The following is a 22,669-nucleotide window of genomic DNA, read 5'->3' on the forward strand; positions in this document are numbered from 1 at the left end:
ACATGGTCATAATATTCTGATATGTTTGCATTTATATACCGTAGTATAATCTGTGCTGGACGACAGCAACAAATAAAACTCATATACTGCAACTCATAATGTAAGCCAATTTAGTACAATACTTTTACTAAATTTGTTAAAATAGGCAAATAAACAGTATTTGTGAAATAATATGTAGAGCTCTGTATCTCTGTAGAGCAGGGGTCTCAAACTCATTTTTGCCGAGGGCCACATTGGCATATTGGCTGTCCTCTGAGGGCCAGATGTAACTTATAAATATAAGAAAATGTAACCAGATGTAATACAAAATGAATGTAATTACTCCTTAATGTTAAATAACTCTCAATATACTATTTATTCAATCAAATATTACAGTTGCATGGAAAAATGGTTGCTTGTTGCTCTATTAACATAAATCCTTTTAATTTATAAGTTATATTAACTTTGATCAAAACGTTTGATACTGAAATAAGGCTTAATAAATATAAAATCAAAAATTGTGAGCTGTGACAGATTTAGCATTTCCTCAGATTTAGCAGTTCCTCATCCAACCACTAGTCGGAGCTGCAGCCCAGCCACGGGCTACAGGGCTCAGCTGAGCCAGTCTGGAGCGTTTTTAAAACATTTGTAAGTTCTTCTGTGTATGAAATAAAATAACCCCACTAACCGGATAATACAGCTCTCTACAGTTCATCTTTCAGCCCAAGCAGCTAACAGCAGCAGTTTAGAGCAGCGTCACGGAGGCACTGCTCGGATTACATTATAAACAGGTCAGTTAGCGCGCTGCTAACCTCAGGATGTTTATAACTATGGAGTTTAGTGGACACACCACGGCAGCAAGGTTAGACTGTTGAAGGCTACTGAAGACTACTAAAGCAGGCAACGCAGCGTAAGCAAAAAAAAAAAAAAAAAACCACACACACACACCAAAATACAAGTTAAGATAAAATATGAAAACGAACATAATAAAGCATAAATAATTAAATTGAATTGCGGGCCAGATGTATGTTTATTTTGTTAACCCGTGAGGGGCCGTATGAAACCGCGTCGCGGGCCGCTACTTTGAGACCCCTGCTGTAGAGGGTGTATATTTAATTTTTACTTCAAAAAAACTCAAAATTCTTTGAGTAATATCTGTGTATTACAGGTTAAAGCCTCAATCAAAGATGTTTTAGTCTTTTTCTTTTAATGTACAACAGCATTTAAAAGTTTGGAATTAAATACCATAAAACTTATAACATATTTGGTTATAATAACATTGGTTATTTTACATTCATTAACAAATTAATATATAACAAAAAAGGTGGACTTAAATATACATATAACTACATAGAATAATGGATAATGGATGCACATTGGTTTTAAATTGATAAAAAATATTGATTCCAAACTTTTAACCACTAGTGTTCATGAAATGCAGCCTGCCATTTAAAGACAAAGCACCTTATTGACACATTCTTTTCCATTATTTTAAGTAGAATATAAACAGTTTAAGCCCTAAAATATGATTAATGATGATTGATGTTCTATACATCCTTGGCTGTGCATTAGGAGGGCTTTCTCAGATCCTGATCATGGAATTAATGAAATGCATTTGTTCATTTTCAGAGCATTTTCCTTTCATTTTGTGGTATGAAGCTTAAAAGTATTTAAATGAGCATTGTGTATATATGAATAAATGGGCTTTATTCCATATTTAATGGCATAATTCATACATTTAAATTGTAACAATGCTTCTTTGTATTTTGAACTTGAATGAGGGGTTAAATTTTCTGTTGAAAAAAAAAACAAATGTCAATAACATTAATTTACAGATTCTTAATTTTTTGTTTAAATCTAATCCGTGAATTCAAATATATTCCACCTACAACTTGATTTAGTACAAAATTAGGACAGAGGTAAAATGTGGTAGACTGATTTAAATGTTACAACTCTCATAATGCTCCTAGTACACCCATTGTACTGCTGGCCAGCACAGGTGTCTGTTAGCTGATGTATCAGAGCTGGGGATGCAGTGCCTTCCACATCGTGTGTTGGCTGCCTAGTGATGCTGTATTGATGGTAGGTGTGAAAGAGGCGGAGTCTGACTTTATGGATTGGAGGAGGCATGCCTTATATATATATATATATATATATATATATAGATATATTCAAATATACAAAACACAGATTCAAATATTTGTGAGATTTAAAGCTCCATATCTGTAACTGTACTGTGCAGCTGTTTCAATATAACCTTGGACACGACAACCCTTCCTTAAAATAAATACTCTGATACATATACTCTTTTTCAGTATATCGATAGTGGTCTTAAAATACATGTTTTATCTGATTTAGTGACCCTGTTTCTGGACATTCAAGACTTCTATTTTAAATTCAGATGTAGACAGAGATTATTGATTATTTACAGACTTCAACAAGATCACAGCAGTGCAGCTCGGGCTGTACAGTGTAAAATACAGTGTAGGTCCCCTTTAGGGAGAAATCCAGTGACCGCTCGCTTTTAACTTCATTTCCTTCCACATGTGCTTCTCAGACAGGCGGATATTCCGACAAACTGATATTGATATTGATATACAGTGAATAGTGCAGTCTTTTTTTTTTTTTTGTCTTTTTTCCCCCCAAACCCATTTTATCCTTATAAGAAATGTACAGCAGGTTAGCACAAATACTCTCACACACACACATACACACACACACTCACACAGACATCCCAGTGATTACAGATTACTCCAGGATATTTTCAGATGTGGATCCGGGCTCCTGGATCCATCCTTGGCTCAGTGGGAGTGGTTTCAGGCCGAGGTAAAATCCAACTGTTTCTTCTCTTCATGTCCAGTGATGAAAGAGGGAGTCCTAATGGATTATCATCCCAAATCCTTAAGAAAACAAGAGTGCAGAAAAGGTTCTCACCAGAGGTGGACAATATAATATCATAAAATCATATTCTATTGACAAAAAAATACTATTATTGTATAATGTTATACTTTTTTAAGCATATAGAGAACATTTCGTCACAAAGAATTTGACAAGTTCAGTTTAATTAGATGATGGCAATGAGAAGTTAAATAACCAAAAGAAAAAAAAAACACTGTACTCATTATAGGAAAGTATTTGGTTGTTTTTAAAAGGATCTGTCAATACGGATTCATTTTGACAGTAATAATGTGCATTGTCCTGTGGAAAAAGTCAATACTACTTTAGCATGTTGATCTACATGAACACGTTAATCACAGCTCTCCATACCCCCCAAATAAAACCACTAAATACACACATTAAAAAAAAAAAAAAAAGTCAGTGCACCCTCTAGTGGTCAATGTTTGCAAATTCAAGCACACACAGTCTTGTGCAAATGTGTTCAGGCATTCAGCTCTAGAAAAAAAGAAGAGCCCACTTTAGTTTCTGTATCATAGGTATATGATTGAGTAAAATGAAAATTGTTCTTTTGTTCTATAAACTACAGACAACATTCCAAATACGAATAGTCATTTAGAGCATTTATTTGCAGAAAATGAGAAATGATTGAAATAACAAAAGATGCAGAGCTTTCAGACCTCAAATAATGCAAAGAAAACAAGTTTATATTCATAAAGAATTAAAAGTTTAGAATCGGTTTTTAATCAAAGTTTTCATGCATCTTGGCATGTTTTCCTCCACCAGTCTTACACACTGCTTTTAGATAACGTTATGCCACTCCTGGTGCAAAAAAATTCAAGCAGTTCAGCTTGGTTTGATTGTTGTGATCATCTGTCTTCCTCTTGATTGTATTCTATAGTTTTTTTTTAATTCAGTAATATCAAAGACACTTATCATTTTAAGCGGTCTATTATGTTTTTTCAGAGCAGTAAATGGGAAATTAGACTGGAAAAAAAAACTCCTTGGATGGTATTATTGTGATTATTACTCTATGAACTACTAATGAAAGAATAAATAGAAACATCATCATAAAAAGTGATTTTACATCACTGTGTTCATAGAAAAAACTCAAAAGTTCTCTTCATGGAGTCTTATAGTATTATAGTATTCATAGTATTATAGTGATAAAGCAGCATCTGGTTTGGTACATCAGTTTAATGAGTTTAATGATGGTAAATCGGGTGAGTTGCTGGTAGAATTTTATTTATCCACTTGGGAGCTGGCTGGGGATGTCCAGGAGGAATCTAGAACAGAGTTTTGTTCTTTAGACTTGCTCACTATTTTGTTCAGATTTTTGGGAAAAAAATCTCAACGTTTTTGATGCATTTATTTTTACATGCATCTGTTTTAAAGGTTTTAAATAATGTGCTTATGTGCCTAAAACCTCCACACAGAACTATATTATAAGTATATTTGATTGACACAGAGAAATCACGTATTGCTTTGACCACTACACTGACATGTCAGAAGCTGTGAGGTGTTATCTTGTGAGTCAGGCTGAACATAGACTGTCCAGCATGCTCATGGCTAGAAGAAGTGAATTAGTGGAGTTAGAGTGAGGTCTGAAAGTGGGTGCAGATTGATAGCACAGGGTCACGTGTACTGTGATACAGTCCACCCACAATAGACAGCACAGCTCATTTAATGTAGTAAACCCCATGTGCATATTCCCAGAGGTCAGTGCAGCGTTGTTTATCTTCTAAGGGACATGGCAAAAGTCATGGGACACGATACTAGTCGATACAGTATCAGTGTGTAAAACATGAACACAGCACACACCTCAGGCATTCAGGAGTTCCTCATCTGTTCGTCCAATAGCATCAGGATTAGAGAGTGGGTCAAGATCAGCAAACAGATTAAACCACGCAGACATGTCTCTGCTGCCACTTTTGGGCTCTACAGCTACGGACACAAACAAAAAAACACAATAATTAGAAGAATGAGGAAAAGCAGCATGAGAAAATCCAATATAATAAAGAACTAACTTATTTAATATGATTTTATGAATTAAAAAGGCATGCCTACCGCTGGCTGAAGTCCTTGGGCTGTTTTGGGTAGCTGGGATTTGACCACCAGTGGATGGGGGCTGAAGGGGCAGGGCTTGAAACATGGGTGGAGTCACCCATCCTGATTAACACAAACAAACATGATAGAGCTGGTGTGAGTGAACCCAACACAGCAGAAAATACACTGCAATACATTTCTCCATCCAGACTGTCACTGTGCTGGGGTAAGGAGAAAGATAGCTGTAACTAAAATGAATCCCTATTAGGGGTTGGGGAAATTTTCAGTTCTCGATTTGGATGTGGACAATTCTGAATCGACTCACAAATTACAAAAATCGATTTAGTAGACTTTAGTAGACCAAAACTGAAAACATAAGAAAGGAACGTAAAGGGCAGACACAGAACAGAGACGCAAGATCAGCAACAAACAAGACCGGCTCAAACTAAGTGCTGCCTGGTTCTGTCCAGAGAACGTCTGTTTGAGTTTAAGCCTGATGTACATCAGTTTTATCGACGTGTCCCGCTCAGATACAATGTTATTCCTCCAGAGTGTGATATGACTCCAACTGCAGGGCCTTTCCAACACCTACCACAGCCCTTTACCTCCACTCAAACATCTAAATCTCTGCTCTTTGGTCTCTGTCTTAGCCTGCCTCTCATTTAACTTCTATAGCTGCTAAAACACTTTATTGTATATTTAAACTGTTTTTAATAAGACTATTAACTTCTGCTTCACTGTTTTCTATATTTTATCTTTTTAAACATGGCTTATAAAAATGACAAACAAATAATGCTTATTATCTTATTTATGCTGAAATAAAGATCACATCTAATAACCAACTCACTACCCTCTCTCATTCTCTGTGTGTTAAAAACCATTAATTTAGGGTGTTTTCACACCAGCATTATTTTGTCCGGTTAAAACAGACTCTGGTTCGTTAGTACCCTTAGTGTGATTCAATTAAGCAGATGTAAAAACAGTAACCGCACTCGGGTGCGGATCAAAACAACCGGACCGTGACTAGCTAGAGGAGGTGGTCTCGGTCCGGGCCCAAACGTACTCTGGATCTGACCAAACTATCATATATACTCCTTTTATTTTAGTTAAACTGATATATTAGCCAGATAATGCTAATTACCACAGCTATGAACACACACTGTCTCTGCTCCATGCTGTTTACACATGCAGTCTGTGCTGTCTTCACTACTTACAGCCATGTGACTCCGTTTACTACATGCACATCTGCGCTGCACGAACTAAAAAAAAAACACGAAGTTTGAAAGCGCAGCGTTGTATGTAGCATTCTGTGTTAAAGCAGCTTCACACTGCACAGATACACACGTTGGAACACAATCTTCTCACTTTTTTAATATTTCATTTCTTGCTCCCGCACCACACAGCTCTGACCAATCAGAGGACACAGCCTTAGGGTTAGTTTAGGTTTGTGCCTGTGTAAAACCAAATCAAACAGAGGGAGAAAACTCTCCAAGTAATCAAACCCATCAACTGATCCAGCCCATAGAAACCTACTACAGGTGTAAAAAAAAAACTTAAACCCTGAGATATTACAATAAAGTAGAAAAAAAAAGCTTTGACCTGTTTATTTGCCTGGCATACCACAATACACATTACATTATATATATTTTATTTTTATTAATTTTATATAAATTTTATTAATTGCTAATTAGCAGATTTTGAAAAACAAAAATGTTTAATTTGCAAAGATGAAACTAAAAGTTAACTGTACCGCCTTTGGCATTATAAGACCTTGGGAAATGGATTTAAGACAGTTTGAGCCAAATTAAGGTTCTTTAGGTAAACAAATAGTATACATTTTTAGGCTCCACAAACACCCTGAATAAAGGAGTAGTGATTAATTTCAGTCACAGTTAGTGTGTGTGTGGAGGATTCTGACCTGTGGTGCTGAGGCTGTGGTCCAAGAGCTGTGAGGGCAGGAAGCCGGTGGGGCTGGCAGGCTGGGACGGTGACCGGGGGGCCGTGGGATTGCTGGTCGCAGGATTGTGTGTGGTAGAGGGGGCAGCTGCAGGGGGCTCGAAATAGCCGAAAGCATCCTGCCACGCCTTGCTGAAGTCATCGGTCCCGCTGGAGGCTCCAGGGCTCAGCAGGTCCTGCAGAAAAGCCAGATCACCTCGCTCTCTTTCCTCGTCTTCATCTCCAGACTGCGGGGGGAGACCGGACAGAAGGTCCCTGCCAACTAGAGCCAGATAGTTCTGTTCAAATTATAGGTCAAATATATCAAAATATAAACTGCATACTCTTTCCATGAAAGCCTACACAACTGAAATAACCTGAACTGAGATAAAACACTGACATGCCAAAAGTCTCGAGACAGCAAACTGATCTGTATAAGCAGTGAGGTGTTATCTTGTGAGTGAGGTTGAACCACAGTGTCACGCATGTACTGGAAATACATAATACATGGCATTATAACACAGTGAACAGAGAAGTGACCGCCAATGACTGGCTAGAATCGTCTGTGTGAATAGACAAGCGACACAGGCAGAGAGTTATTTTTACACCATTATCAAGCTCAAAGTAGCTCAACACTCCATTGGTAAAATACAGAGAGTTTTTTTTTTAAATGAAGCACTTTAAAAGTGAACAGGTAGTTTATTAAATTAAGACTGTTTATACACAAAGTGGCTGGAGCTAGTTCTCCGGACACTGCCATCTAAAAATTAAGTCACGATAACTCGATTGACTTGTGCAGAAACAAAACTACAGCTGATAAGTCACGTTTATGCAATTTGTCTACATGTGAATAAAGGGCACCATACAACAAACTGCATAACTGATTTATGATTGAGTGGTAATTTCCTTTGTGTTTGTCGGTCAACTTATCATGACTTATTTGTACTCATCACACCAAATTTCTGCATTTTAACAGCCATGCTCAAGGGCCCAACAATGGCAGCTCAACTGCTGATCTGAACGGCTTTATTTACTGCTAATTTAATATGCGTTACGACAGCTGAATAGGAGTGTGACGAGATCTTATGGGGGGTGGAGGAGATTCATTCTGTCATTACTAGCCCACCGCGCTCCGCAAAACCAGCAAGCTGATTGGCTGTTTCTCCTGAAACAAAAAGTATTTGGGGCTTTCATTTGGCGCCCCCTTTAGTGCAGCGCCCCTATGCGTCGCATTGGCTGCATACCCCCGTTTTTAACCCTCTATGGGAGTATTTAAGAATATAACGTTTAAAAAATTCCACAACTAGTTATTTTTAATGTCTTTTAAGTCAAATTCAGTAATTAATTTTAATTTCTCAATTTTGACCTTTGACCTTGAATTTTTATGGATGTCATTTATAAATTACTTTGACCCATTAGAGATAAAGATTTTCCAAGTCATAATACCATTCAGAAATCATTTTATTTTATGTAGGATAAAAAGATAACACCTTAAACATAACATTAAACAATATTTTTTAGATAGAAAGATTTATCTGCAATTTTTTGGCAATTTAAAAAAGTTAAAATAGTTAGAAAAATAGAAAAATAGTTCGGACGAACACTCGGACGTAAGGAGGTTACCACAAAACATTTTGTAATCTGAACTATCATAAAATCTTTCAAAACTATCTTTTAAACTCATATAATCATGAAATCATTTCTTTCATCTCATTTGACTTGATCAAACTTTGGAGTTCATGTATGAAAATCTCGTAGGCAGTTTTTCTTGGGCGTGAAGCATAAGTGGACTCCACATTTTTCACACATTACTCTGGTTTGGCCTGTGCATCCATGTTTCTTGCAACGTCCTTGCTTGTCTGAATAGTATGGCCAGTGAGCCATGCCATCTTTCCTGACTTCCTGTTGGGGCTTTGTTTCCCTCTTTTTCTGCCGTCTCATGTCAGAACTCTCAGAGCTCGGCCGGCCACGCTTTAGCTGACTGCTTGATCCTTGCTTACAGAGCACTTCGGCCACTGATGACTTGAACTCTCTCAGACCAAGCTCTTCTTTTCCTTTTTGGACACATGCATGATAGTCTCTGCGGTACAAAAGCCATGCATTTACGCAGAGCATGTCCATGAGATGAAAGAAGATGCGTAAATACCACTTTCGAGATCTTATCTTTGTGCGGTACAGGGCAATCAATGAATCCATCAAGTCCACCCCTCCCATGTTCTTATTGTAGGTCACAACAGAGGATGGACATTGTACATCTGTGACCTTACTCAGCTTCCTGTCCCATCTCTTCACCTTGCAAGTTGGATAGGCCCCTGCAAATGTGCTCAGCATTGTCACTGTGCGGTTGTCCTGTCACTTGCATGCAATGAGCTGCCCACCCTCAAAAGTGGCTACTTTCTCATCAAAAGCGCCGCGACCAATTGTCTTCAGATCCTTGTCACTTTTCAGTGAACAACCCTTCAGTCTGTTGGCCCTCACTGTGCCAAGACAGTATATCTTCTTCTTTGCCATTTCCATTTCAAGGCCTGTGCTTGTGAACCAGTTGTCATGATATAGCTTGAAGTTCTGCCCTTGTGGTACAATGGATGCCACTCTCAGGACTATGTTGCTGCTGGCACCAAGGTCTGGCATTCCAATCACTGGTTGGATCTTGCCTGTATGGAACTCAAAGTTGTATGCAATGCCCTTGGAGTCACAGAGTAAATATACCTTGTAACCCCACTTATGGGGCTTGCTTGGGTTGTACAATTTCAGGCGACTCTTTCCTTTGTAAGGAATTATTTGCTCATCTACACTGAGATGTTCATCCATTGGAATGTTGTTCATGGTGTCAAGAGCAAAATTGAGCAAGGGCCTCAACTTGAAGAGTGGATCTCTGCATGGGTTTGTGGGGCTAAGGTCCAGACTGTTGTCATTGAAGTGAATGTTGGCTTTGATTTGCTCCCAACTTCTCATAGGCATTACATCTGCAATCTTGTCAATGCGTGTGCCAGCCTGCCAGCACATTCGTGTTGCTGGGTTCCCATAGATAGACATATGAAAAGCAACCCCAATAAACTGCTCCAACTCCTTCTCAGAGCAATTCAGCGGTGAGTTGACATCCTTTTGCACAGAGTACAGATTAGATTGTTCAACAATGTGCCGAAGACACTCAGGGGTGAACATCTGTCTGAAGTATTCAGTTGGAGTGAGGACCTCTGACACTGATGGAAGTTGACCTATCCACACTGGTGCAGGATAGTGGACACGAGCAGGAGTCTTCCATAGCAACCTACGACTTGCTGACCCTGACTGACCTTCATCCTGACCCTCATCTTCAGCCTCACTCTGCTCACTTGAATCACTGTATATCTGATCCTGTCCTGTTTTCACATTTATTATAATCTCATCATCTGAGCTGCTGCCCTCGCTGTCTTCACTACTCTCAGGAATAGGTAGAGCAGGTGTTCTCCTCTTTCCATAAAAAGTACTGGAATCCTAAAGACATAATATTGTTCATTGCATCTGACTCTAAAAAGCTAAAATGGTACAACATTGTTGGACATTTTTTTATCCCCTTATGGTACATTGTTAGTTCTACATGACATATGTTTTTTTGGTTGAAAAGAGCAATTAATTTGATTAAACTACTGTTAAAATGAGTAAATAGTTTAGTAAACATATTGAGCTAAAAGCAAAATTTTTTGGAAGGGACCTAATTACATTATTTACCTCAAAATGAACTTACCATTGCATCTATCTACTATGTGGCCCAAAGCATGGCACTGTCTCACTTACTTCCCCCTGGGTACTAAAAATTTGGTCACATGATGAAACTCTTCAACTTTATTGGCTAAAGTAAAAGTCATGTGATAGATTTAAACAAAATATGATTGGTTGCAGGTCTATGAATTTTGTTATTTTTCCTTCTGTCATTTATAACTGACAAAAACCCATAGAGGGTTGTATGTCTGGCTGCATTTTGGCTCCAGTGGAAACAATAAACGGTAACAGAGTGACCAACAAGACATAAACCATATGTAAATACTGTAAATAGATCCTACACGTGACTGTTTCATAGGCAGTTGTACTAATCTCTTATCTCTGTACTGTATTTAACAACATGTTCTGTTTGCACTTCAAGCATAGTCTTAATATGACTGGTTATGGTTATGCATAGTTAAATTACAAGAGATTTAGAAGAAGAAAACAAACCATAGGCTTAATATGACTGGTTGTGGTTTGCACTTATTGTTTGCACTATATAAGACCTAGATTTTTTTATTTTTTTTATTCTTATTATTATTTCTGTTTCTTATAAAATCAATATTTGAGAAAAACCAGTCTGTTAAATTTGCGTTATATGATTTTGTCAAATAAAACTCTAGTTTTCCCATTTATCACCTTTGAGGTTTTCTTTAAAATTTTATTTTTAAATCTAGTCTTGTCTCGTTCTCGTGAACCCAGTATTGTGTCTCGTCTCGTCTCGTGATATTAGTGTCTCATCACACCCCTACAGCAGAATATTGTAAAAACCTGATATTGCCATTTTTCCTATATATTGTGAAAACATCATATCATATCTGACTAATAGTAATTAATACAACATGTCATGATACTAATAATACACTCTGAGCTTCCAAGATTGGAGTAAAATAAATTACATGGTCCATACATAAATGTATATGTGTGTAAATGTATTCTAGTCCGCAAAACTTTACGGCGAGCAATGTGATAAATGTAATAGTTGCACAACTGTGTCACTTCTGGTGTAAAATCAGCTTCATATGATTCATCAGCTGGAAAGGAACGTGGAAAGAAGAAGCAGAAAAAAAAGTGTCCCAGTCGTCTGAAAGATGTTGGAAGGAAAATATGATTTTAGAAGCAATATATAAGAAGTGTCTGTACAGCATGTCATGATTCCATTTCAACAGTGGCAGAAGGAAGTAATGAGCTAAAGAGCCATTGGGCCTAGATCTAAACTCCCCAGCCAGACTGTTTGTGAAAGGAAGGGGACGTGAAAGGCTTTTACCAGTATTATTATACCATTGTTCCACAGTTACTCATGTTCCCTGTGGTATTAATGAAATATCTGGGATATCACCCTCTCTAAACAGCTCTAATAATAATATGCCACTGCTCACCAGACCCACACCAATGCCTTTTTATTACCCTTTTAGCTACAAGTCTCGATTCACTTACAATTTAACCAGTATAGCGTATGTTTTCATTTGAGTTTAACGGTTTAGCTGCTCTGCAAACATGATCAACTCAACCATGCTACATATCCAATATGACCAGCATGCCCTACAAATTCATGCTGGTCAACCAACATGACTACAATTAAATTTAACATACACTACACTATGCTGGCCAAAACCTGGTTAACCAGTTAGCTTACCAGTACAGGGTATGTTTTGGATGTCTGGTTTAAAGACCAGCTTAGACTATCTGAACCCAACTTCCAGCTAAAACTATTTGCGTAGAGATGTTCTATGAAGTAACTCTTGATTACATCATAACGATCAGCGCCCCATTCCTCTACAACCTCAAAAGAGTGTGAGAAAGGAGGAAGGGCTAAAAAGCTACTGGTAGTTCAAATAGAATAAGGCAAATATGCTAAAAACTAAAGATACTACAGCCAGGCTGATTAACCGTCCGTACGGCACATTTGTCCAGAGTATTTTCTTTACTGAGCCATCACTTTAGATACTAAGGAGAGCATCTAGCACATTACCGAAGGAGGACTGAGACAGAAGAAAGGGATTAAAAGGTGAGCAGAGGTCAGAATTAGACACAGTTTAGAGAGCTCTGAGTAAGGCAGCAGGAGAGCTGAGGGCAGAGGAAGCGAGGTCTGGATTTATACCCGTGTGAGGCAGAGGCATGCTGGGAAAGGCCTCATGGCTTTCCCCCTGCAGGACAGTGGTCAGCTGTTCAGCAGGGGTCAGGGTGGTCTCTGGGCAGCCCTGGGGCTGGGGTATCGGTTGAGGTGGTATCATGCCAGGGGTCAGGGTTGGGACAGGCTCTGAGGCCATGAGTAACAGGTCATCATCTAGGCCGAGTCCACTGATGGGGCCTGAGGGCTCAAGTGAGGCTGCATAGATGTGGTCACATTAATGAAAGTAATACTGCAAATACATTCATAAAATTTTACAGCTTTAACTTAAAAAAAAGCCAAACATATACCGTATTTTTCGGACTATAAGGCGCACTTAAAAACTTTTAATTTTCACAAAAATTGACAGTGCGTCTTATAATACGGTGCGCCTTTTGTATGGATTTTACTCGTCAGGTTGTAAGGAGCAGTAAACACACACTCCGTGCAGCGTTATAGAGAGTTTCAGTGCTATACAGAGTCCAGAGCCGTGCAGCTCCGAGGCTGAGCAGCAATAGCATTAGCTAGATGCTAACCGCTAAGCTAGCTAGCTTATTCACTGAGATCAGTATTATCTAAATTTTACTCATCAGGTTGTAAGGAGCAGTAAACACACACTCCGTGCAGCGTTATACAGAGTTTCAGTGCTATACAGAGTCCAGAGCCGTGCAGCTCCGAGGCTGAGCAGCAATAGCATTAGCTAGATGCTAACCGCTAAGCTAGCTAGCTTATTCACTGAGATCAGTATTATCTAAATTTTACTCGTCAGGTTGTAAGGAGCAGTAAACACACACTCCGTGCAGCGTTATACAGAGTTTCAGTGCTATACAGAGTCCAGAGCCGTGCAGCTCCGAGGCTGAGCAGCAATAGCATTAGCTAGATGCTAACCGCTAAGCTAGCTAGCTTATTCACTGAGATCAGTATTATCTAAATTTTACTCGTCAGGTTGTAAGGAGCAGTAAACACACACTCCGTGCAGCGTTATACAGAGTTTCAGTGCTATACAGAGTCCAGAGCCGTGCAGCTCCGAGGCTGGAGCAGCAAATAGCATTAGCTAGCTTATTCACTGTTCAGAGATCAGTATTATCTAAATTTTACCCGTCAGGTGTAAGGAGCAGTAAACACACACTCCGTGCAGAGCCGTGCCGCTCCGAGGCTGGAGCAGCAATAGCATTAGCTAGATGCTAACCGCTAAGCTAGCTAGCTTTTTCACTGTTCAGAGATCAGTATTATCTAAATTATCTAAAGTAAACACACACTCCGTGCAGAGCCGTGCAGCTCCGTGGCTGGAGCAGCAATAGCATTAGCTAGATGCTAACCGCTAAGCTAGCTAGCTTTTTCACTGTTCAGAGATCAGTATTATCTAAATTTAGTACTTTTAATACTGCTGGAGCAGTATTATTAGAGTTAGATGCTAATCGCTAAGCGTTCACCGTTCAGAGGTGAGTTATCGGCCTGTAAGTCTGTGCTGCTTTGCCTGGCTAGCATTAGCTAGATACTAAGCGCTAACTCTCTCAGAGGTGAGTTTTATCAGCCTGTGATCTGCTTGTTTACCGTGTTAAAACAAGCTACGGGGGACGAATCACTAGCTAACATCTCACTGTCTTACCAGAACACGCAGGATTACTCAGTGTAACGCTGTCGTTTAAGTTTGGGTTAACTTTACTAGTTTAGGTGACTAGCTAGCGTGCTAGCGGATAGCTATGCTAACGCTGGTGCAGCAAGCCTTAGTGGACATCTGGAAATCTAAGCTTACTGTAAATAAACTGAAGCACGTTACTCACCCAAATAAACAGTTTTCAGGAGAGGAATCTGTGTAGATTAATATCCAGCACTCGTTTGACTTTGAAATAGCTAGATTTGTATACTGAGACGCTCCACCGGCAAGCGACCACCCCCGGTGGGGGAAGGGAAACATGGCGCCACCCCTGTTCACTTTGATATAGGCACCCTTTCTAGTGTCACTTAACGCGCCTTATAATGCGATGCGCCCTATGTATGGAAAAATAGCAGAAAATAGGCGTTCTTTGATAGTGCGTCTTATAATACGGTGCGCCTTATAGTCCGAAAAATACGGTACATACCATAAAACAAGATTTTCTTAGTAATTTCAAATTTCTTTTTTTTTTGCTATGTAGTCTGGGCACCGAATGGTTTATATAATTTTTATAATTATACGAGTAGAGTGTAAAAATGAACTTGAACCTGCAGTTTGTAGGCTTTTCCTGTAAGCTCCACTGCCACCACCCTGGCTGTAATGCTACGTTCACACTGGCAGATGACAAGACGATTGTGTCGGCCCATGTTTGTCACTAGTGGGTGTTTAAGGTTGTTAGAAAGTGGGCGTGTATGAGTGTGGATGGTTAGTATACTAGTAAGCCACCTATTGAGCTATGTACTACTTTCTTCCAAGCTTTATTTTTCTCCAAATTTCCCTGCGTTTGCACAAAACTGCATCATATCTAATGAAAAGAGCAAAAATGGTGTTTACAATCCTCTGCTGGGGATATGAACAAAGTATGTTACGAATCAAACATTGGTATACAATGTTACTTCACAGTCATAATTAATTCGGATAAAGTTGAGAACATTTTAACTTTGTTTGTCACTTGTCACACTCTCGCCTGTCATGGCTACAAATTGTGCCCTCCCATCGGAAATGAATAGGCGCATATCACCATCATCTGCCAGTGTGAATGCAGGGTTATACACAGTGTTTCTTAGTCCTTGTTACCCGAATTACACTTGTAGCTATAGTTGTAGTATACAAAATAATAAAGTGTGCAAAGAAATAAAAAAATATTTTCTGTAATTATAGTGTCCTATATGAGATCAGTGAAGCAAAAAATGGATAATAGGTGTAGAAACAAGGAGGTGGTCATAATATATATTATCATGATGTATATTGTATATATTATCATAATGTATTATAGTATTGGTGAATATAAGCTTTTTTGTATTGTCTGATGTATAGGTTCTTACCTGAGTCCAAGCTTGCACATAAAGAGCTGTATGAGTCTTTACTCTGACCATCGCTGCCCAGAGCAGAACCTGAAGGAGAAGTGCATGTCATCAGCATGTGGTGAACTTCAGAAACAGCACTATCTTAACATGTGTCTGACAGATACATACCAGCTACAGCAGCTGACTGATCCTCCTCCAGAGACACAAGACTGAAAGATAAAACCATCCATATAAATCTCTTATTTGCACATGAGGGAATGTTTGACTGTTTGATTTTATCCTGGTCACAATTCAACACAATTATACACAATTATACAACTGTATAATATATGGATATAGCGTAAGTTTTTCTGAACCCAGTACTGGGTTTGTTTCCTTAGCAAGAAGAGTCCCTTAACGTCCCTTAACAAAGCTGTGGTGTCAACTTTGTTTATAAACAGTGGTTTTAATTTAATTAGAGCTAGAGAATATATTGACAGTTTTTCATATCAAAATAGATTTAGTAAGCATAATGCATATCGATGATATCATCATTACTTAAAAGAACACTGATACAACTGTACATTTCCTTGCAGAGAGTGTAAAAAAAAAATCCTGTTTAATTTAATTGAAAAATATCAAATAGGAATCACTGTACTCTGCATGAAAAAGCATGTGAATAGCAGAATCCGCCACTGCTGATGCATTTTTGTGTCAAAATATGATAAATTATGTGTATCACGAAAATATCTGTAAATTTTGTGATATAATTTTTTTTTTTTTTTTTACCATATCACCCAGCTCGTATCGTATCGTATAAACTGAAAAGAAAAAATATCATTATGACTATGGCAGCTTTACAATGCACAGATATACATGCTGAAACACTGAATCTTCTACCTATATTTACAGCACTTTCTTGCTCCTGTGAAAGACAGCTCTGACCAATCAGAGAAGACAATGTGCTTGCTTAGTTTATTGGTGCATCTTTTAGGTGCATTTAGGTTTATGCCTGTGAGAAGTAAACTAGGTCATCAACTGATCTGTAGCATCAAAAGTAAGTACAGGTGTGAAAACGCCCTTTTATACTTAGCAAATTAAGTTCTAATTCAGAAATTCCACACAAACACCATCAGAGACAAGACAACACACACACAGACACACACAAACAAAAGGGTGTCAGCCTGTTTGTTTACTGACACTTGGTACTGGTACTGGTTCTGTGTAGGTGTGTGTAAAGATCTGCTACTGTACAGTCTGTATTTAACCACACAACAGACGCTAATCTACTGACTCACTTCCTCTCTGTCTCTGAGGGAAAACAACCGTCACAACAAGACAGAGAGCGAGAGAGTTTGGCTTGGTTTGGGTTTGGCATAATAAAAAGTCCAAGTACGACCAAATGCATCACAACAAATCATGCACAACGTTCTCTCTTCTTACTGGTCATAGCTGACTGGAACAGTGTTAATATAGTTAATTACAGGAAGAAGGTGCTGTGTTGTGGAGCAGCAGCAGAGATGGCATTAGTTGATAGCTGCAGTAATAATCTGAGTAATATACTAGCTTCTACTACACATGCAAATGCAGCTCAGCTCAAACCTGCGGGTCAATCGAGGTCAGACCACGTTCTCACCTAAAATAAACCACTCCAGAGTTGGTCGGATGTTAAAATGTTTTAAAATGCAACAATTTTAAGCAATTATTTAAGAAATGCAGACCTGCCAAACTTGAAAGAATAGTATGTGTACAAATCCTCCCCTTTTAAAAATGTGGCCAGCAACTTCTTAGAGGATAACAATTGCTTAATAAAAAAAAAAAAAAAAATATATATATATATATTTTTTTTTGTTTCAAGTAAAAATGTCAAACAGTGAACATGTGATAGAATCAGCTTTAGATTGGCAAAATTAACTTGTTTTTATCTTAGTGTTGTCACTCACTTAATAATAAATTACATCAAAACAATATTCTGTGATTAATCAAATCAAATATATATATATTGATTTGACTGGCTGACTGGCTGAAAGGACTATGTTTATGTGCAGATAGAGCTCTGCAGCAAAATCAATTTCAGATTTCAGTGACAACCTGACTGAAATTGTCAAAATGCCAGATCAAAGAATATGCCTACTTTAAAACATTTGTACATTTTGGCAAGTTAACTAATGTAGAATTATATATATATACATGCATGCTTAAACTTATTTAAATAAGCTGCCTGGCCAAAATAAAAAAAGGGTTTAACCTGGATTTAAGTAAGTAAATGATGTGGGGTTGCTGCAGTTGGTCAGGTCTAGATTCAGCAACAGTATGTGCTGAAAGAATGAGGTCAGCTGACTACCTGAATATACTGAATATAGACCAGGTTATTCCATCAATGGATTTTTTCCTCCCTGATGGCACAGACATATTCCAAGATGACAATGTTAATTCATGGGGTTAGAATTGTGAAAGAGTGATTCAGGGAGCATGAGATCATCATTTTCACACATGGATTGTTCACCACAGAGTCCAGACCTTATTCTCATTGAGAATCTTTGGGATGTGCTGGATGGAGAAGACTTTGTGCAGTGGTCAGACTCTACCATCATCAATGCTGCTGCAAGATCTCAGTGAAAAATTAATGCAACACTGGATTGAAAAAAATCTTGACATTGCAGAAGCTTATTGAAACAACGCAACAGCTAATGTGTGCCGCGATCAAACGTAAAGGCGGTCCAGCAAAATATTAGTGTGAGAGGCCTTTTTTTTGGTGACAACTTTTTTTTTTTAGCCAGGCACTGTATTTCCTTGAATAAATATTGGAATGTTTTCAGTTTCCATCAACAAAAACTAGACTAAACCTAAAGACTAAATGTGACTAAAACTAATATACATTGTAGTCAATGTATATCACTAGCCCCAAACACATACACACACACACGCGCGCGCACACACACACACAGTGTCACTCACAGGTCAGAAAGTAAAGCCTTCACAGAGGCCTGTCGCCTGTTCAGACCAGCTCTGAGATGGAGGCAATGAAATCAGGAGAGGAGAGGAGCAAGAATGAGAAGAGAAGAATGAAGCTGTGGAGAATGTTGCTGAAAGTTGTGAGTGAGGTAAATGTGAGATAAGTTGGTGATTCATGTTTTTGACAGGAAGACAGAATTCAGAAGAGTTCTGGTGACAGCAGGGTGATGTGAGGATGCTCACTTGTCTGCTTTAGACTGTTTATTCTTATCCTTGCGCTCCTCTGAGGACGGTCCCTCTGAAAGGTGCTCCAGCGGGTCTCTTAGCTCCTAAACCACAAGAATAAATGAATAATTGCATTGTATATTGTAATACATAACATAATACAAAAATACTGTATCGAAGTCTCAAATAAACTTTACAGTAGGAAAAAAACCCTTCAATTTCATAGAAAATCAAGGCAAAAATTGTGGAACATTTCAATCGGTGTATTATTTGTCAGATTATCAGTGAAAAAAGGCAAAAATAGGAATTCTAGTTTATTGTATGACAACAGCAGTATATTACAGCTCATTTTTGTGGTTGTTAACATCAAAAATAAGCTGTAATATACTGCTGTTGTCAGGTTAGTTCAAAGTAGTATCGCACCTAGCAATATTTCTTATCAGTTTATCTAATAAATATTTTTTCATTATTCTAAAGTGGTGCTGGGCGGTATGACCAAAAATGTATATTATTGTATTTGCCAGGTTGCAGACGGTTTTACAGTATATCTTTTTGCATGACTGGGCTTTAATATAGGTCTGTGAATTACTGTACTGTTAGAAGTATGTATAATATAAAACATATAAAGGCTTTAAATTAAGGCTTTTTAATAGTATATGGTCTACTTTGTCTCACACAATTACACTATATATGAAGAAATCAGACTTCATCACCAGAAAAACAGCTGAAGAATGTTAAAGAGACGCCAACAACTTTGACATGGCTTCCTTTTCAAAACTATTTTCTTTTTTAATATTTCCATAAACACTATAAAATGGTCCTAAAATACTTAAAATATAAGTATTCAAAGAGATTCAAAATCTCTATTGCACAACTAAAACAAAAGATTGATATTAAATTACAATATGTTATTCATGAAGCCATTAGAGGCACTAGAGTATTAAAATCAACCACAATTTCCTTCTTTCACTAGTTAACAAATAAATTCAGTTCAGTGTGCATTAATATTATCCTTTAGGCTTCAATATTAATATATTTAAAAGGGCTATAGTTGCTGCTCATACAAGGAATATTCATGATGGGTGCACCTCTACAGAATTCTGTTTTCACTGGGACTCCATCACACTTGTTACGTACCTTAAGGGTAGTGAACTGATAGGGCACGTATCCTCTGAAGGCCTCATGGATGCCAGACATGATGTGTGCCGTTTTCTCCCAGAACTGCAGCAGTGTGGTCTACAAGGGGCGCACAATCACAAAACACACAAAACTTTACACATGGCAAAAAAACACTCACTACTGCGAGTTCAGGCTGTGACAGATGAAGGGAAAGAATCAGCAAGACAGATGGAGAGGAGAGAGTGTGAGGGGAAAGAGATGGAGAAACAGATGGAAGTAAAATAGGGAAGAAAAGAGAAAAGAATGGTGTGAGTACCTGATAAGTGCAGAGAGAGTGAGACAACATGTTACAGCGACTGGCCCCCAGCATGTCCACCTTCTGACACACGTCATTCTTCAGTTTATCAAACTGCACCTTTGTCCCCCTCACCTGTGCCTGCACCTGCATGCATATGTACACATAAAAAAATGAGGTAAAAACTTTTATTATGTTTCTGCAGCATATAGGCCAATCAAGGCAGATTGATAAGGCAAAAATATATATCATTATAGTCAAAGAGATTTTCAAGCTAAACAAAATTCATATTTTCACACACAGACAAAATGCATTAGTAGTGGCAGATTTAAAAAAAATGCATATATAGTGATCTTGGTCTCCATGGTTCCAGTAAGGCTGTGTGCAGGCTTTCTTGTGCATCAGCTTCAGAAGAGGTTACCTTCTGGGACAACAGCCATACAGACAGAGTTGATACAGTGTGCAGTTCAACCTATGCAGAAAGCTGGCAGCATCTATTATTTAAATCAAACTTCTGGATATGGGATTGAATATGTAGAATTGACCCCTTTGGCCGACCCTGGGGAGGCCTATTTAGAGTGGAATCTGACCTGAAAAAAGCTGCTGTATGACCTTTGCCATTGTGCTGTATCTCAGTTTCAAGGTGTCTCATCTTCTTGTATGCTTAGCCATCTTCATACAAAGCAACAATTCGGTTTCTCACATCCTCAAAGTTTTTTGCCATTAGATGTCTTGTTGAATATCCAGTGGCCAGTTTAGAAGAATTGTGCACAAAACACAATTGAATAGTCCTGATTCATTTAAGGTATGTGCTGACTTTTGTTGGATACCTTTATACACTCCCACTCAAAAATATTGTGAGGCCCATCCTTTTTTTTATTTCTGCTGTATACGAAATACATTTGTATTGGGTTTGATATTAAAAGCTGAATGAGACAACATATGACTGACAGTCACGTCTTTCAATACTTTTGCTCACAAGACCAATGGGTGGGTTCAGAAGTTGCTCGCTTCTGAAATGGATATCCAATTTGCTTCCATGTTGCAGATTGGACACGGAACTTAAGAAATATGTATTTAACAGAATTAAAAATAAAAAAGATTAAAAAAAGATTACACTCAACTGCCCTAGCCCTATTAGGGATCTAAACTAATATCTCACTTTTTTCTCTATATCTATACATCTTAATATTTGTTTCTCCCATAAGGTAATAACCAAAGACACTTCTGAGACCCATTGATCTGAAGCTCCATGTTCCAAATTTTACTCTGGCACTTTTATCAATCCACCTAGTACTTCTAGTAACATTTTATACTGTCAACAACTAAAAGGTAGTTCAAATTACACTAATTAAAAATTAACAGATTATTTAAAAAAAATGTTTTCCCACTTAAAGTAGCCTAAAAACAAGGGACACAAAATACAATGTGCTTTGGCAAAAGTGCATCTACAGTGCTTAAAAAAGTAAATAAGTAGACAAGTTTTTACATGCAGCTCAAGTCTTATTTATTTATTTTCTATAAATAGTTGTGAGTTGTGTTTGTTTGGTGAGGGAGAGAAGTTGTGCAGAGATAAACTAGGAGAAGAGAAAGGCAAACTGTCAGATCTAATTAGAATGCAACATGATCTATATAGATATAAATGGTGTCTTTTTGTGTCTCATATTTTAATTTCTCAAAAACTTGATTTACCGCCCAACCCTAAGCCACATCCTGCACTCACATTCTCACACGCACTCCACAGTTTGTGTGACCATTATGGCCCAGACAAAGCTCTCTGTGTGTGTGTGTGTGTATGTGTGTGTGTGAGTGTGTAACCAGATCTCAGTTACTGTTTCTTTTGTAAACCTGCAGCCCAGCAGAGCACTGAGGAAATCAGAGAGCAGTCTGAGCTGAACCCTCCAAAAGCCCGGCCCCGGCCTGTAAACACTTCTAAAGCCAACAACACTCAACACCAGCCGTAACCATGCCTACCCCTGCCTACTGCTTTCTCTTTATTTCCTCTCTCTCCCTCAATCACACTCCTTATCTCATACACACTCTCTCTCTCTCTCTCTCTCTCCCACTCACTCCTAATTTCACTCTTCCACTTTCCATCCAGCAGCTAAAACCCCTGAAGCCACACCACAGAACAAACACTAGTGGTAGGAAGGTTTATCCTGGTAAAATTCTGCCAAAAAATCAATTGTAAGACAAATGATTTATCATGTTATACTTTAAGACATGAAGAAAATATATTTAAAAAAAGGAGTGGCAGGTCTGATTTTTACTACTGTTTACACTAAAAACCTACGTTTGTTTGTTGGATTACAATCAATAAAGCCGACAACTTTGTGTTTGAATTAATCCAGCTTTTCAATTAATCTAATGACTTGATTATTCCAAAGGGACTTTTCTTTGTTTCTTCAAAAAAATTAAACAAA

General features: G+C 38.1%; 1 protein-coding gene across 5 annotated transcripts in view; it reads right to left on the reverse strand.

Moving 5' to 3' along the window:
- Positions 1 to 1,077: 1,077 nt before the first annotated feature.
- Positions 1,078 to 22,669, reverse strand: part of ical1 (islet cell autoantigen 1-like) — a 68,351-nt gene continuing 46,759 nt past the window's right edge. For 4 of the 5 annotated variants that reach the window (XM_022675268.2, XM_049479076.1, XM_007230869.4 and 1 more), the window contains 10 exons: positions 20,268 to 20,393; positions 19,970 to 20,068; positions 18,851 to 18,936; positions 15,842 to 15,882; positions 15,692 to 15,760; positions 12,701 to 12,928; positions 6,839 to 7,138; positions 4,942 to 5,043; positions 4,696 to 4,818; positions 1,078 to 2,879 (listed from right to left, as the gene is read on the reverse strand). In XM_022675268.2, the coding sequence (XP_022530989.2) occupies positions 4,697 to 4,818; positions 4,942 to 5,043; positions 6,839 to 7,138; positions 12,701 to 12,928; positions 15,692 to 15,760; positions 15,842 to 15,882; positions 18,851 to 18,936; positions 19,970 to 20,068; positions 20,268 to 20,393 (1,173 nt within the window). In that variant the 3' untranslated portion in view covers positions 1,078 to 2,879; position 4,696. The remainder of the gene's footprint in view (positions 2,880 to 4,695; positions 4,819 to 4,941; positions 5,044 to 6,838; positions 7,139 to 12,700; positions 12,929 to 15,691; positions 15,761 to 15,841; positions 15,883 to 18,850; positions 18,937 to 19,969; positions 20,069 to 20,267; positions 20,394 to 22,669) is intronic. The other variant, XM_049479077.1, reaches the window with a different exon arrangement.

The sequence above is a fragment of the Astyanax mexicanus genome, chromosome 5, assembly GCF_023375975.1.
Source record: "Astyanax mexicanus isolate ESR-SI-001 chromosome 5, AstMex3_surface, whole genome shotgun sequence".
In the NCBI taxonomy this organism is placed as follows: domain Eukaryota; kingdom Metazoa; phylum Chordata; class Actinopteri; order Characiformes; family Acestrorhamphidae; genus Astyanax; species Astyanax mexicanus.